The sequence below is a fragment of the Paramisgurnus dabryanus genome, chromosome 7 (assembly GCF_030506205.2).
Source record: "Paramisgurnus dabryanus chromosome 7, PD_genome_1.1, whole genome shotgun sequence".
Lineage (NCBI taxonomy): Eukaryota > Metazoa > Chordata > Actinopteri > Cypriniformes > Cobitidae > Paramisgurnus > Paramisgurnus dabryanus.
In genome coordinates, this window is record NC_133343.1 from 20,667,941 (window position 1) to 20,685,544 (window position 17,604).

The window sequence follows — 17,604 nt, forward strand, 5'->3', positions numbered from 1 at the left end:
TTTTAGGGGGTTCACTATCACTACAGTGTTTACAGTGTATTACAGTGTTTGGGGGATGAATAGATAAAAGCTAAAAACCAACAGAAAAGTTACAACTTTGATTTAACATACAAAAGAGAAATGAAAAAGAATTCAATAATGCTTACTGTAACAGAAGTACCAGTCTGTGGACTTGTGCTGTGGTGATTGGCTAGAGGTTTGTGCGTTGTGTTTCCCAGCAATGGAGCCAAACTTGGTGTGTTAACTCCAGGGAGGAGGTTTTGCAGCTGGGTTTGGCTGCATACAGATCCCCCTGTTGTTCCTGGAGGTGTGGGCTGTTTCTCCCCAGCCATTGATATTGCTGTGACTCCGTTCTGCTCAGCAGCAGAGCCTCTGTGTGAACGCCCAGGTATCTGTGACACAATTCCAGCCCCTGAGCTCCCTCCTTGGGATGTGACTGGAGAAGAGTCCTGGCCTAACTCTACGACAGACAAAATCGAAAAAACTTTATAGTAAGTTTGTATTTGTAAACATTACTTGTACCACAGGGCTGGTAATTGGTTTATTGTGATTGGTTGACAAATGTTCCATGGGTTTGCATTATTGTTCGATAAATGCACAGCTGACCTGTCAAATGTCTTAAATAAATGTCTTAGCAATGTCTGTGGTAACCATGGTATAAGCGGAATAATTGACCCTTTTCCTTTGAATATGTAAGAAATAATTGACGAGCTGTTGAATTATTAGAAAATAATGCACACCCAAGGTATAATGTGGCACGATGCGAAGTGGGTGTGCATTATTTTCAAATAATTCAAAGGACCGGAGTCAATTATTCCTCTTATACCACGGTTACCACAAATATTGCTCTGGTGCCCTTTTTTAAGACATTTCACAAGTTAGATGTGCAATTTACAGAAAAATAATCAACACCCATGAAACATTTCTCAGCCAATCAGAAACAAGCATTCAACAGACGCGTGGTATAATTGAAAATAATGCACACTCGATGCATTACCACCTTGGGTGTGCATTATTTTCAAATAATTTGAAGACCGTCGTCAATTATTCCTTACTTAATACATTATCTAACACCAACAATAAATACAACGTTATTGTAAAGTGTTACCAGAAAATCAGTAGTCCGGTGCATGATCATGTCTTACGGTACAAACTGTCCTAACCAAGCTCCTCGTACGCATTAAACATTGACGAAGAAAGAATGATATCATCTAACAATTCCTTCATTTTAGGGATGGAGAACCCTTAAGGAAGTCATAAATATACAAAACATGTAAAGTGCCTGAGCGAGTTAACAACTGTGCACAGACACATTTTTTTATTGGCTGTGATTTTGTTGCATCATGCAGAATTTTTACATGTTGTGTAAACAAAAAGATGCTTGTGGCTGATATATTGGTGTCGTCCCTGGTAAGTACAAGGTCTTGGACGTGCCTGTATGTTATGGTTGTTAATGAGCTTTCATGGCACACCGATACTTGACTACTGGGACAAAACAGCGGTTAAATAGAATTATCTGATGAAGTATTTTTGAATATGCTAAGGACCTGTCCTTCAGAATCAAGGCTGACTTTGGTATCGCCTGGTTTGATAAATGGTCCTATAAATATTGATGGTGTAATGAAAAAAAAAGAATAGCTGTGGAACTTTATAAAAAAGGAACTGTACATTTTTAAAACTAAGCCCCTGTAAGGTAACTATGGACAGTAGGGGTGCGCGGGGCAAAACGAATGTGGGGTTAGTTGTAACACGGACTGTTTACATTGTTGCACAAGGTTGAGCGTTTTGCTTTTCCGGTATTTTTTTACGCTGTCAAAAGACGATCCCGCAAATTATTGGAAATGTATAATGTTTTTCCAGAGAGTTATTGATGAACAAGTGTTTTGGTGGCATCATATGTTTTTTTTTCGGTTTCTAAGTTGGGTGTGTAAGATACCAAATCCACTGCTATAACATATTAATCAGTGTCTTGTAGACTAGCATCGTTTTGAAATAGGTCTACAGCTCTTAGCAACTTTTTTGGTGGGCTTGAAAATATTTTGACCCAGTGGTGTTAATCATAACGCTGTGTTACAACTAACCACACAGCACAAACGATATGAAAACCGTTAACGTTAGCATAATTCTTGCCATTGTTTTAAATAGGCCACACACAAATGATTGATGGCTGCCAACAAAATAAATGTGCCTGTCTTATCAAAAATCGTGTGTCAAATTTATTTTTGTTTATATCTTTAATATTGATTGAATAAGGTCACGTCAAAGATTGAAATCATAATGAAATGAATGGCTAAAATCAGACTTTGATGCTCATTATCTCAAAATTGTATTTTGAAACTGTAGTATGGTTATTACAGACTGGGTCACATATAAAAAATGTTTTGTCATAATTGTGCTGCTTTTTCTCACATATTTAGACATTTGTATCCATTTATAATTGAACTATTGTTAAAAAAGGGCTGGATGAATGAATACAGTGTGGATATCTGTCTATTATAGACAGTTATTTAAACAATATCCACTTCAAGTATATAGACAAAATAGTATTGAAATATTTGCCTGCAAATTCATTTTTAGCAAGTGTTACAACTAACCCCCTGCCTGTTACAATTAACCCCACCTATGGGGTAAGTTGTAACGTTTGCACTTCTGTCACGTTTAGTGTAATTGTCCAAGAATGGTTAGTACTAGAAACAAACTTCAAATGTTCATTTGTAGCAGAGATGTGTGTGTTGCTTGGGTAAAAATAAAATGAATGAATCTCAAACATTTTTTGTAATGATTGAGCCAAAACCAAAAATTGTTCCCCGCTCTCTCCTATATTTTAAAATACAATATGAGCTTTATGGTACAAAATGTACAACACAAAGCTTGGCTAAAGGAAAATTCTGTCATCATTTCCATTTATTATTTTTGAGGAATGTTTCTAACCAAACCGATCAGAGGCCCCATTGACTTCCATAGTAGGAATAAACATTCCTTAAAATATCTTCTGTTGTGTTAAAGCGAACAAAGGAATGTATACAGGTTTGTAAAAACATAAGAGTGAGTAAATGACGACAATATTTTCATTTTTGGGTGAACTATACCTTTAAGGGAATATGAGTTTGAATCTAATATAGGCTACTGTACAAAACAAATGTAAAGAAAATAAAAGCTTACAGAAAATAAAGCATACACTGCCTACTATAGTTTGATCAGTTATTTATATTTTGTTGGTTGTCCCTTTGATTTAAATTTAAAAAGTCATTCTCCAGAGCCAAGTTGCATAAAAAACCCTGAGGTAAGGGAGCGTTGCAACAAACGTCTTAACTGTCACCCTTACCTAAGTGTTTATACTAAGTTTTTTATGGTAGTCTCTGTCAAAACATGGCAATGGAGAAGCAGTTGCTTATTGCTATAGTTACAAAACCTCACAGCGTAAACAAATCAACGCACGCAGATCAAAAAACCGTTTAAAAAATGCACATACTTCCTTTTCTTAAAAAACAATAAAATCATACATCACGTGTGACGTAAAGGGACCTGTTATAGTCCCTTAAGTTTTTAAAGGAAAATGGGTACTAAGGACTTTGTAGCAACGCATAACAGAACTTAAGGTAATACTTTAGCATTTAAGGGTAAATACTTATTGACAGCCATCTAAGTGAACACTTAAGGTTTTTTCTTTCAAACCATTTTTTATTAAGGGTACTCTTAACTTATATATCTAAGGGATATAAATATCTTATAAGGAATTTCTAGCTTAAGGACTTTCATGCAACCGGGCACTTTGCCTTGAATCAATAAAGGGTACACACGTTGGGCCACAACCAGAGTTGGGTCAAAAAGGGACAAACCCAACTGTTGGTTTAAATTAATGTTAATAGAAAATGTTAATATTTGATTAAAACATCCCTGCAATGGTCAAATTCCAACTCAATGGGTTTGGTTAACCCCTTTTTGACCAAATGCTGAAAATTGTTGAAAATAACCCAGCATATTTTAGAGCTTTGTGCATGTGTTGTGTAATATTATGTCAAGCCTCCTTAAATTCTTCCCAAAGCTGAGCTTTAGTTTACATTCCAGGCAGAACTACACAACACCAATACAAACTCTATGATACAAGGCCAAATACGTTCAGACATCACTTTCAGGCACTACTGTATGTTTTACTCAAAACTCAACAATGGGTTAAAACAACCCAGCATTTTGGGTTGAAACACCCAGCATAGGATAATTTACTCAGTGAGTTGGGTTCGTCCTTTTTTGACCCAATGCTGTGTTGAAAATAACATAATATTTTTGAGTTTATAAGAAAGTAATGAAATGTGATGGTGGATTTATGAGAAGTGAGCGACAATGTCATAGATTTAAAAAAATAAGGAGAAAAGCAAACAAAGTTAAACATTTTAAAATACTATGACATACTCAGAAAAACATTCATAGCTTAGTTATATGTATACCTACCCAATTGTAACACCTGCATAATACTGCAATTCAAATAGAAATGACCCTGGACAAAAACATACTCTTCAAAGCACTTTTTGCTTTGATGAATGCCTATACCACACTTGCACACACACCTGTATAAGAGCACAAAAGGAAATAAAGACTGATTGAAGCGACCGCCCCTCACTGCTTATAATAGAGCTTTCAAACTGTTGGAAGATTTGCATTGCAAATGTCTTTCCCTACAGCGACATCTGAGACCGCAGGACAGTATTCAGCAAGCAATATTCAGCAAGCAGGGTTGACCGATCAGTGGGAAACTCTCACCTGTTGGGGAATCTCCCAGCAACCCCTTCCCTTGAGGAACCGCCGTAGGAGCACGAAGACCCAAAACTTTCTGCAGGAGAAGTCGGGAAGGGTCGCCCAACAAACCCGGCACCTGGAAGAGAAATAAATAGACAGCTAAAATGAGAATGTGGCTTTTAATGTAAATACACCCAGCAAGAACACAAAACACAAAAACTGCCTTTGTGGGCACTAGCTGTAGGGGTAATGGCAATACATATATATAGGTAGCCACACCTGTCAACAGCAGATAAATTGAGAAAATGTACCTGCCATAAAAATGTCTTCCTGGCCACGAAACTGTATTTTAATATTTTATAATAAAAAACATACGGTTTCTCAGACAACTGAATTTTTGAGTTTTTCCTTTGTCATATTCGTTACAAACAATGCAGGTTATTATGTCTCTCAAAATGAGATGGTCTCCATCTCTCGTTAAAACCGTACTTGTCAAAACGGCCAAAAATTCTGATTTGTTTATTTGTATTTCCTTGTTGGCAGCATAATGTGAAAAACAATTCAGCATATGTGACGCCACAGTTAGTTCTGGAGGGGAAAACTTTAAGCATTTACTTTGGGATAAATTTTGATAAAGCTGAAGTAGAAGTTACTAGAAAATGCGTTATTCAATAGTTTTTAAATTAGGCAGTTTGTAAGTTCATTTAATCATACAATTCACCTACACGCTCAAAAAAAAAGTTACAAGAAGGTACAAAAGTTGTCACTGGGACGGTATCTTTTAAAAAGGTCGTAATATGTACCATTTTGGTACCAATGTGTACCTTTGAGGTGTCAATATTTACCTTTAAGGTACAAAAGTGAACCCCAGTGACAACTTTTGTACCTTCTTGTACCTTTCTACCGAGCTTGTAGGTGACATTGTGTACAGTAAGGGTCAGATAATTATTTACACAATTTGTTTAAAACCATGTACTGTATTATGTGTCCCACTTATATTAGGTTTTCAATTGTATTAAACACTGTCAAAAATAAAGTTACAAAGCTGTCACGGGGCAGTACCCTTTAAAAAAAGGTCCTAATATGTACCATTTAGGTACAAATATGTATTTTGAACAGCCAATATGTACCTTTGAAGAGGGGAGAGGGGAGGCACCACCTAACGCTTTTTGGTTTTGGCTCAATCATTCAATAAATATTTGAGTTTGATTAATTATATTTTTACACAAGCAACACACACATCTCTGCTACAAATGAACATTTGAAGTTTTTTTTCTAGTCCTTACCATTCATGGACAATTACACTAAACGTGACAGAAGTGCAAACGTTACAACTTACCCCATAGGTGGGGTAATTGTAACAGGCAGGGGGTTAGTTGTAACACTTGTTAAAATTACGTTTGCAGGCAAATATTTCAATACTTTTTGTCTATATACTTGAAGTGGATATTGTTTATATATCTGTCTGTAATAGACAGGTATTCACACTGTATTCATTCATCCAGCCCTTTTCTAACAATAGTTCAATTATAAATGGATACAAATGTGAAAATATGTGAGAAAAAGCAGCACAATTAGCAGACAAAACATTTTTTTATATGTGACCCAGTCTGTAATAGCCATACTACAGTTTCAAAATCAAATTCTGACATAATGAGCATCAAAGTCTGATTTTAGCCTGATTTTTTCAATCTTTGACGTGACCTTATTCAATCAATATTAAACTATAAACAAAAATAAATATCAACAATATTAAACAAAAATAAATTTGACACACTAAGACAGGCACATTTATTTTGTTGGCAGCCAGCAATCATTTTTGTGTAGCCTATTTAAAACAACGGCAAGAATTACACTAACGTTAGCAGTTTTCATATCGTAAGTGCTGAGTGGTTAGTTGTAACACAGCGTTACAATTAACACCGCTGTGTCAAAATATATTCAAGCCCACCAAAAAGGTGGCTAAGAGCTGCAGACATATTTCAAAACGATACTATGTTTTAGTCAACAAGACCCTGATTAATCTGACATAGCATTGGATTTGGTATCTTACACACCCAACTTAGAAATCGAAAAAAAACATATGATGAAAAAATGTACTTACATGCCACAAAAACACTCGTTCATCAATGACTCTCTGGAAAAACATTATACATTTCCAATAATTTGCGGGATCTCATCTTTTATGCAGCGTGAAACAAATACCGAAAAACCAAAATCCTTAATCTTGTGCAACAATGTAAACAGTCCATGTTACAACTAACGTTAGTTTTTGCCCCGCGCACCCCTACTAATATGCACTCTTTGGGTACAAAGGTGTACCTTTTTGAAAGGGTACTGTCCCAGTGACAACTTTTGTACCTTCATTTCTGAGAGTGAATATAAAGTTTGTGTACTTGCATGTTGTTACTTTGTAGTAAAATTAAATTATCTGCATGTGATTATGTTATGTTTATTCCCTAACCAAACAATACATTAAAAATGCAGATGAGACCTGTGCTTCTAATACTGCTTTAAAAAAAAAAAAAATGTTTTTAAGAATGAAAGCTTCGGTTTTGTCATACAATGTGATACAATATACAGTTGTTAGTCATTCAACAAATGGATTGATGTTTTGGTTAGGGGCACACAAAATTGAGACACATGAAGACACATACCCTCACATTAGTAACGTGCTTGTCTTTGATCTGTAAGAGCTGTTGTTGGGCCATCTGCATGTGGAGAAGATTCTGAAGAACAAGACCATTACCTAGAAGGGCACTCTGAGAGAGAGAGAGAGAGAGAGAGAGAGAGAGAGAGAGAGAGAGAGAGAGAGAGAGAGAGAGAGAGAGAGAGAGAGAGAGAGAGAGAGAGAGAGAGAGAGAGAGAGAGAGAGAGAGAGAGAGAGAGAGAGAGAGAGAGAGAGAGAGAGAGATGTGGTTAAAGCTAAACTGCTTTACATCTTCATCTCAACATATTACATATTATATATTATATAACTTCATATTCAGTCTTTGGATGGATGGATGGATGGATAGATTCTAGATATCTTGAGAGAAACCAGTACCTGCTGTGCTTTTCCCAACTGTAGCAAAGCTGCCGTGAGCGGTGGGCGTAGGAACGGGAGATTTTGAGGTCGACCAAACTTTCCTGGTGGGAAACCACACATAAACAAAGCAAAAACATGAGAGGAAATAATTCAAAACAACCCCTCAAAACAAGAGAGGAGGGGAACACGGAAAAAAATGACCGATATTTGTAACCCACGATTTCCTCGTACCAAAACTCCAGCTTGGCTATAATAGCCAGTTGCTCCGGAATAGGTAGAGAACTTTAACATTTAATCATGTGCTATATTTAGGTTTGTAATTGTGTGTTCTCTTTAAGCTCCGGCCTCCACTTCTTCCTCAGCTCAATTATTCTTCTACCCAATGAAAAGTTCATTTTAATATATGATTAGGCTTTCATCAAGAGAAAAATCTGCTTAGAGCTGGTGATCACCGCTCCGCATCGAGCACGCACACGCATATGCAAACACATGGGGATATATAATTTCAACTACAATTCCCTCACAAAACATTTTTTTGATCGGATTGGTTCAAGTTTGAAGGAGTACATTTTAATGGTCATGAATATTCAAAAAAGTATTTGCCTAATGAGTAGAGATACTTAAAACTTTCAACGCCAGCGTTTTTAAAAAAAAGTTGTCAGTGCCAGCATGGCATTTTCATGATTTTTACAAAAGTTCAATGCCTTCCAGAAGATGTTCTTCTTTAAATATATAGACGTCCAATATAACAAATGAAAGAACAGTTCCTTTGCTTTCAAAAAAACAAAACAAACGTTTATCCTACCTTCATTAGTTTTCTTTGTATCACCTCTCAAATATGAGTAGGTTTCTTCAAAAAGTTTGATAGAGACCAGATTCAGCGCAATCATCAAAACATATACAAACATACAGCTGTTTGCCCTAGGTCAATACTTCCTGGTTTTATAAGTCGCAGAAGAGCGCCACCTGGTGGATAATAGCGGTATTAAGGAATGCCGCAAAATCCTTGTCATTGGCAGGGAAGCGTTTTCTCTTAATTGACGAATTATATGACAAAAATAGCTAGAATTATACCAGTTTTTAAGTCTGGTGAAAAAAATGATATGTGCAATTACCGTCCGATATCAATCTTGCCCACAATTTCAAAGGTTTTAGAGAGAGTAGTGTACAATAGGTTATATGGCTACCTTGATAAATTAAATATTATTGTTTCTTCTCAGTATGGCTTTAGGAAAAAAAGAACCACATGTATGGCGGTACTTGATTTGATTGAAAAGATAAATGACGCTATTGATAAAGGAGATAGCGGTATCGGCGTTTTTCTAGATTTATCTAAGGCGTTTGATACAATTGATTTCGACATTCTGTTGAAAAAATTACACCATTATGGAGTTAGAGGATTAGCCCTTAGTTGGTTTAGAAATTATTTTTATGGTAGACAGCAGTATGTAAGTGTCAATGAACAAATCTCAGTTAGAAAACCTATTAATTGTGGAGTCCCTCAGGGATCTATTTTGGGCCCTCTTCTTTTTTTAATATATATAAATGATTTTGAAAATTCCACACTGGCTTTACACAAGGTTTTATTTGCTGATGATACAAACTTATTTTTGTCACATAAGTGTCTAGATGAAATGGAAGAAACATTAAATAGAGAACTAGGAAATGTTGCTGTTTGGTTTCGCTGCAATAAATTATCTCTTAACATAAATAAGACAAATTATATCGTATTTCATTCCAAACAAAATCAATTGGCAAAAAAACATATCTGTCTTAAAATAAATGGGAAAATTATTGAAAGAGTAAACACCACTAAATTTCTTGGAATCTTTATTGATGAATGTCTACAATTCAAATCTCATATTGATCAGTTAATAAAAAAATTATCAAAATATGTTGGACTATTTATCAAAATAAGAAATTTTCTTCCACAGTCAGCACTTCTTATATTATATAAAACCTTGTTTGAGTCCCATATAAACTATTGTAATGTCATATGGTGTAACACTTTTACAAGTTATCTGAGTAAAATACAGTCTTTACAGAAAAAAATTATACGAATATTAACGTGGTCTGAGCCAAATACCCCTTCGCGTCCGTTGTTTTATCGCCTTGGTCTATTAAGACTTGCCGAATATAATATTTTTCAGAATGCCTGTATGATTTTCCAGGTTGTACATAAGCTAAATTATAGATTATGTGAACTTGTTCCAATCAGCCGACCCCAGCACATTTATCACACACGGGATAAACATTTAATTACTGGTAAAATAAGACGATTAAAATGTACGAGCCTGAGTGTAGTGTGCAGAGGCCCGCAGATTTGGAACGAGCTGGAGGAAAACCTTAAAATGTTACATCCTGTCTCCGTTTTTAAGGAAAAACTCAAGGGAAAACTGTTGTTTACGTATACTTCTTGATCATTTATAAGTGTTATATTTGTGCTGGGATCGTCTGTCGTTTGTTGTTGTAGTGAATGTGTTTTGATGTATTTATTTGTTACTTTATGTTATATGTTGTATGATATTGTTGGGTCCCCTACTAAAAGCTTTCAGTAGCTTCTTTGGGGTTTTCCCTTTTCGCACACTAGCATTATATAATTACTATATTGCCTTTAGAATGATGATGTGTGTGAAATAAACAAATAAACAAATAAATTAACACATCAATAGCGGGAAAGAGTTAAGAGGTACTGTGTGTGTGTGTGTGTGTGTGTGTGTGTGTGTGTGTGTGTGTGTGCATGTATGCGTGAAGGAGATATTCATACCTCCTCTTTTGCTGGAAGGGTAGGGTCTCATAAGGACCTGGAGAGCAGCAGGATTGGTCATGCTGTTGAGGAACTGGGCCAAATTGGGTTCAGGCAGCAAGCCTTTCTTATTGCTCAACATCTACATGAGATACACACACAACATAGAAATAGCAAATTGTTATTGCAATCGCTCCAGGCACATGTGCAATAATAAAACATACAGTATGTATACAATAGTTACACTGAACTTACATATAAATGTATACATAGTAGCAAAGATGTTGTATCCAAGATGCATTACTGCTATTGCTTTGAATAGGGGAGATTGCAGTTAATATGGCCGCTCTAGCAAGAGAAGCCTTGCATTCTATTACAAAAGCCAATCGTCAGCCATTTAAAGGAATACGCCCACATTTTGGGAATTTAGCTTATTCACCATATCCCCCAGAGTTAGATAAGTCCATACATACCTTTCTCATCTCCTTGCGTCCTGTAACTCTGTCTGACGCAGCCCCCGCTAGCTTAGCTTAGCACAAAGACTGGAAGCGAATGGCTCCAGCTAGCATAATGCTCCCAATAAGTGACAAAATAACACAAACATTTTCCTATTTATGTGTTTTGATCTGTATAGCCACACCGTGTACAAATAACAAGGTCATATGAGACACAGCCATCTTTTAACAGTATACATACTGGGAACAATATTCTTAGAAGGTGAAACACTGCTACTTGGGCGGAGTGATTTAGCATAGAGTTCAGTCAGAGTTGTGCAAATCACTGCGCCCAAGTAGCAGTGCTTTTTGGGAGCAGTATGCTAGCTGGAGCCATTCACTTCCAGTCTTTGTGCTAAGCTAAGCTAGCGGGGGCTGCGTCAGACAGAGTTACAGCACACACAGAGATGAGAAAGGTATGTATGGACTTATCTAACTCTGGGGGATACGGTGAATAAGCTAAATTCCCGAAATGTGGTTGTGTTCCTTTAAGAATGGCATCCTCTGGGGGGGTTTGTACAGACTTTCAAATGTTTGCACATGCGCAGTATCTGACAAATTTTGAAGACATGATGGTTTTAGTGATGCGACTTCTTTAAGAAGACACTAATAGTAGTTAAAGACAACAACAGTAAAATAAAGTGAGACACTAAGTACTCCAAAGAAAATCTAAATTCTTGGCATGTTTCACGAACATGAATAAATTAAATGAATGTAAGTTTTTTTTCATTGAAAGTTTCTGTAAAGTCAATCTTGAGAATTGTTTCTAAAAATTATAAATGTTAGAAATGTATTGCTGAAACATGCCACAAAGACTGTAAACTATGTAGTACTGAATTGCAGAATTAGATAGTCAAACAGTTTTTCACCAAGTCTGTGTTCAGGATTATTTGCGCAGTTAAAACAGTGACTCAATGGTGCACTTGAGCCACCACGCATGGCCCCGCCCCTAACCCAATCGCGAGCATCCATTTAGATTGCAGCACTATTTAAAAGTTGAGAGAGACGGGAGTTTTCCACGAGTGGGCGTGGTTTCCGTGCAGACTGTGGACACCCCCCCACCGCGTGGTCAATAACACGTTTTTCTGTGGTGTCACCAACTCATTTAAATGGACACTTTTTTTGAAAATATTCTCATTTTCCAGCTACCCTAGAGTTAAATATTAGATTTTTACCATTTTGGAATTCATTCAGCCGATCTGCAGGTCTGGCGCTACCACTTTTAGCATAGCTTAGCATAATCCATTGAATCCGATAAGACCATTAGCATCGCGCTCAAAAATATCCAAATAGTTTGAGTGGTGCCGTAACCTGGCTGCAGCCAGGTTACGGCAGCAAAGTCCTTGATTATTATGCCAGAATGAGAGTATACTTCCTAGCATATCTGCATAGAAAATCGCAACTTTTAATTTTCCGTCGGTCTTAGTTCACGATGTAACTACAGAAAAGTCAAGTTTTAAATAGGAAAAATATTGAAACTCTTTGGTTATTTTTGAGTGTATTGCTAATGGTCTAATCAGATTCAATGGATTGTGCTAAGCTATTCTAAACGTGGTAGCGCCAGACCCGGAGATCTGCTGAATAGATTTTTTTGGAAAATGAGCATATTTAAAAAAAAATGATTTCTGACTTTAGTTGCTGCCTTGTTTGATGTTTGCTGCCTACATAAAATACATCTAACCATACGCCACATTTTAATAACAGGAATGCAACCAATCATATATAAAATGAATAGTAATGACTTCATTTCCAGGCTGAGTTTCTGGGCCCAAATGAACATGTTTCCCACCAATTATAGCTATCCACACATACATACAGTTTATGCCCCGGCTGTGAGCGGGCATGTGTGTCTATCTGCTGGCATCGTGGAGGAGATCCTTGCAGACATGCTGAACTCCTGATTGGATCTCTGATGTCTGCTAGAGGTATGGATGAATCCCAATCACACTCCAACTCCATCTGCTCACTACTATCCCCTCACCCACACAGACAAGTACACGTGTGCATGCGTACTGTGTGGTGCTTTTATACTGTAAGTGCTAAAGCCAATAATATAACCACAAATTCAGGACTGGGGGAAACGAAAGTGATCATTTAAGAATCAGCAATTGAAACGTCTGAATTAGTCATGCACAAATCAGAATAATTACAGTTCTGGATAAATCAGCAGGCAGGTGGAGTATATGGAGAGCGTCTGTTTGAGGATAGCAGAGCCATTTCCCATCATGGTCCCTGCATGAAGCTTTAGAGATGGATTAGCTGTGAGTGCTGATTCTGATGTATGTGCTTCCAAAGATCCTTAAGCTGCAACTCAAACGCTTTATTTTCAATAGCATAATCCAAATCGACATTCTTTGAATCTACATATATTGAAAAAACATCTGGCGGTAGGTAGATTGGATCCTGGATGCTGATTGGTCAGCTCTTGGTGTTTACAGTTTTCTCTTACTTTAAATGTCAGGAACTGAATTTTTTCTAATGGAAAGATGGCATTTCATTATCCTACCTCAAAAAAATTTTTTTTTAATAAACAACAGTGTCTTTAATGTACTTAATATGTAGTAACCCTTGTATTAAAGTGTTCCTGCCTTGGGTTAGGAATGTAAAAAGTCATTGGTTCGATTCCCAGGAAAAAAATATATTTTATAATGCAATGTAAGTGGCTTTAGATTAAAGCATTTGCCATAAAAAATGTAAAAGCAATAAAGCCCTTGAACGTGTGCTATAATATAAATATAGTCATGTAAGGATTCAGGGATGCCTTGTTGAAATGCTGCTGAACTGTCAATGTTAATGACAAGAACTGTGACATAACAGAGGCAAAGCAAATCCACTCAGTCTCACGTCTCATCGAATATGACTGATGTAACCAGCAGGCACGTATGTTTGACGGTTTCGCATATGACTTCCCACAGGGTTGTATAGTAAGAAGAGCTACTGCAGGCACTCACTAGTCCCGAAGCAGCACTAAATAAATAGCGCTGCACTGTCAGGCTGAAGGGAAGACTTGTGGCCTCAGTCTGTGTGTAAGTGTTTCAGACATAGAGAATAAAGTGATGCTTGCCGCTTAGAGGGGTGGAGTTCCTGAGAAATGTCAACTCGCATTTGCTTTATCTGGCTAAAGATTTTTTGAGGAAAAAAGAGAAAGACAGAGACGAGAGAAGAGGAGCCTAAAGTCTCCTTGCTGAAAAGACCAGTTTAAACCAGCATGAATTTTCATTGGTCGGTTTTATGTCGGTTAGTGCTGGTCTTGCTGGTAAACCAGGTCAAGCAGCATGGATGTATTTATTTTATTTTATATTTTACAAGATGATTTACAAAGAAAGTCTTCCTGGTTGAGATACAAGCACACCCTACCATTTTGCAAAACCACATCTTAAAGCAACACTAAAGAGTTTTTGCTCTTTGCTCCCCCTACAGGTTGGAAGCAGAATTGTCCATTACCACTGTCCTAAATAATTTAGCCTACTCTTCTTTTCTTCGCCTCCTCCGAAATGAAACCCTTCCTTTTCTTTGCAGGCTCCGCCATGATGGCAATTGAAAAGCTGCATGAACGCTAGGTAATAGTATCTTTCTTTTATATGTACCTGCCAAGTATGCTCCACCCACAGCCTGCAGGATGCTCCAGTTTTTGTAGTTTTCACTCAAACTACAGGACCGAGACCTGACGGTTGGAAACTTCTTTAGTGCGGTTTTGGCCGATAGAGGGCTGCAAAGCAAATGTGAAATTGCCGTTCACCCTGTTTCTAGTGGATGAACGACTGAAACTTTTTTGGAAACGTTATTTTAATGTAAAACAAAACTCTTTGGTGTTGCTTTAAGTACTGATAAACAGCAATACTGATCTTTTAAACAGGAACTTAAAGGGGACATTTCACAAGACTTTTTTAAGATGTTGAATAAATCTTTGGAGCATATATGTGAAGTTTTAGCTCAAAATACCCTATAGATAATTTATTATAACATGTTTAAATTGCCACTTTGTAGATGTGAGCAAAAATTTGCCGTTTTTGGGTGTGTCCTTTTAAATGCAAATGAGCTGATCTCTGTACGAAATGGCAGTGCCGTGGTTGGATAGTGCAGATTAAGGGGCAGTATTATCCCCTTCTGACATCATAAGGGGAGCCAGATTTCAATGAGATACTTTTTCACATGCTTGCAGAGAATGGTTTACCAAAACTAAGTAACTGGGTTGATCTTTTTCATATTTTCTAGGTTGATAGAAGCACTGGGGACCCAATTATAGCACTTAAACAATTTCATGATATGTTCGCTTTAAATGTAACTAATTTATGGCTTTTGGTCCATGTATGTTTAAGGTCAACTACATGTTTGTGCACTCTTCAAAGTTGAAAGAAAACCTATAGCAGATATATGCATTTAATATTGAGAGTCCAAAAATACTGATGACTTATCATGCAAGCAGGGGTGTGTGCATATTTCTGTCCAATAAAATGCTTTCTAGATTATTACACCACTCATCGATACTGCATACTTCCGGCTGGCCAAACATATGGTGTATATCTATTTAAATTCACAAGTTTATTTCTATAGCCCTTAACATTTTTTTGCATTGTTGCAGACCAGCTGTACAAAAACACATTGTGGAATGACCAGACAATAAATATAGATACAGTTAGAACATTATAATAAAACTTAATAAAATCATGTAAAAAATGAAAAAAAAAAACATTAAAGTATAGAATACATGGTATTATTGCAAATCTTTCAAAAGTACTTAAAAGTGCATGAAAATTCTTATTAAAATTAAACATAAAAAAGGGTCTGTAGGTCTGTCTAATCAGATTGATAAAATGTTCTGAACAATATATTGTACCTCTTTAAAAATTGCATACCAAATTGAAAAAGAGAGAAACAGGAATATTTGGAAACAGGAACTTTTTTCTGACTTTTTTCATGTTTAAGTGCTATAATTGGGTCACCCGTGCTTCTATCAACCTGGAAAATGTGAAAAAATAACCCAGTAACTTAGTTTTGGTAAACCATTCACTGCAAGCATGTGAAAGAATAGGTAATTGAAATCTGGCTCCCCTTGTGATGTCAGCAGGGGATACTGCCCCTTAATCTGCATTGTCCAACCACGGCACTGCCATCTAGTACAGAGATCAGTTCATTTGTATTTTAAAGGACACATCCAAAAACGACACATTTTTGCTCACACATACAGAGTGACAATTTTAACATGCTATAATAAATTATCTATATGGTATTATGAGCTAAAACTTCACATATGTACTCTGGGAACACCAAAGATTTATTTTTAATCTTAAAAAAGTCTTGTGAAATGTCATTGCTGTTACCTTGCAACCGAGAAAGTAAAAGTCGTATACAAATAAGCACACTTACATGCTAAAATACAGTACAGTGGCTAATGTTCAACACCACTTCCTGTTTGTATTGTGTGATGCACATGTCTTTTCAACAGGCAGCTGGTTTATGTGGACCTGTCTACAAAGATAGCCCCTGCGGTTTATTTCAGGCCTCGGAAACGCAACGGAGGCCTGGAGATGTTTGAAACAGCAGGGTTCCTATGAATACTGTAATTAAACTGCCAGCCCTGCTTTTCACACATGCACGTGTGTGCGCGGTGATGCGGGCATGTTAATGTGCGCAAAACACTCATTCCCTGATGTTTCACAATAAAGACAATTTGTGTGTGTGTTACTCACCACACCCTGAGCAGCGATGAGGGCAGCGAGCGTGCTGCGCCCAGAGGTTCCCGGAGGACAGAGAGACAGGCGAATCTCCTGACCCTGAATCAGCTGTCTGTCCATCTCTAGCAAAACAGCTTCAGCCTGCTCCGCCGTCTCGTACTCCACGACAGCGAAACCTCGGACTGGACTCCCCTCATCCTGAGCCATCTACAGCATACACACACACACACACACACACGGGCACAGAGTGTTTAGAGCTCAGCAAATAATTTAAGTATGTGAATTCACACTTAGTGATCAAAATTAAAATTGCATGATGTATATTAAATATTGGAAGCAAATGGGTGATTCTCGTGAAATTAGACTTATGAGGTGTCATAAAACATTTTGATATAAAAAGTAAATTAAAAGTAAGAGTACAGTATCAAAATAAGAAGCATACAGTTACAAACATCTCTTCATGTACTATTTTGCACATGATTTCAAATGGCATCATACAAATCAATTTTGTTGTTTTAAACACATTTAAGGGGAAATTTTTCATTACCGCAACGTGACTGGATTTGGGTTCTTTGACATGGAAATATTTATAATAAAATAATCTAAAAAATAAAAAGCTTCAGTGCATGTTATACTATAAACATTTACAGTAAAGAAACATGTGGTATTTGGTGATCATTGGTAAATGTAGAGACAATAATAAGGATATAACCGTGTCCAAGACCAATTTTCTCATCCTCCACGACAGTTTTCAATCATGGTTTTTAAGCCCTCAAGGAACTAACATTTTCGACAAAAAAATTGTTGGAAGAGACATAATTGATTGTGACACTCGAGATGGCTACCAGGTAAGCAGTTCTTATTTTTTCTCTCCAGATAAAAGTTGTATTTTTGTTTGTCATAGTACCCAGACAACTTTTTTGTTCT

General features: G+C 36.8%; 1 protein-coding gene across 2 annotated transcripts in view; it reads right to left on the minus strand.

Moving 5' to 3' along the window:
• raver2 (ribonucleoprotein, PTB-binding 2) overlaps positions 1-17,604 on the minus strand; it is a 79,571-nt gene that overhangs the window by 21,247 nt on the left and 40,720 nt on the right. The window contains exons 4-9 of one of the 2 annotated variants that reach the window (XM_065239876.2): positions 16,693-16,884; positions 10,530-10,650; positions 7,781-7,863; positions 7,398-7,496; positions 4,759-4,870; positions 147-460 (exon numbers count right to left, since the gene is read on the minus strand). In XM_065239876.2, coding sequence (XP_065095948.1) covers positions 147-460; positions 4,759-4,870; positions 7,398-7,496; positions 7,781-7,863; positions 10,530-10,650; positions 16,693-16,884 — 921 coding nt within the window. Of the gene's footprint in view, positions 1-146; positions 461-4,758; positions 4,871-7,391; positions 7,497-7,780; positions 7,864-10,529; positions 10,651-16,692; positions 16,885-17,604 lie in introns of both variants that reach the window. The other variant, XM_065239871.2, reaches the window with a different exon arrangement.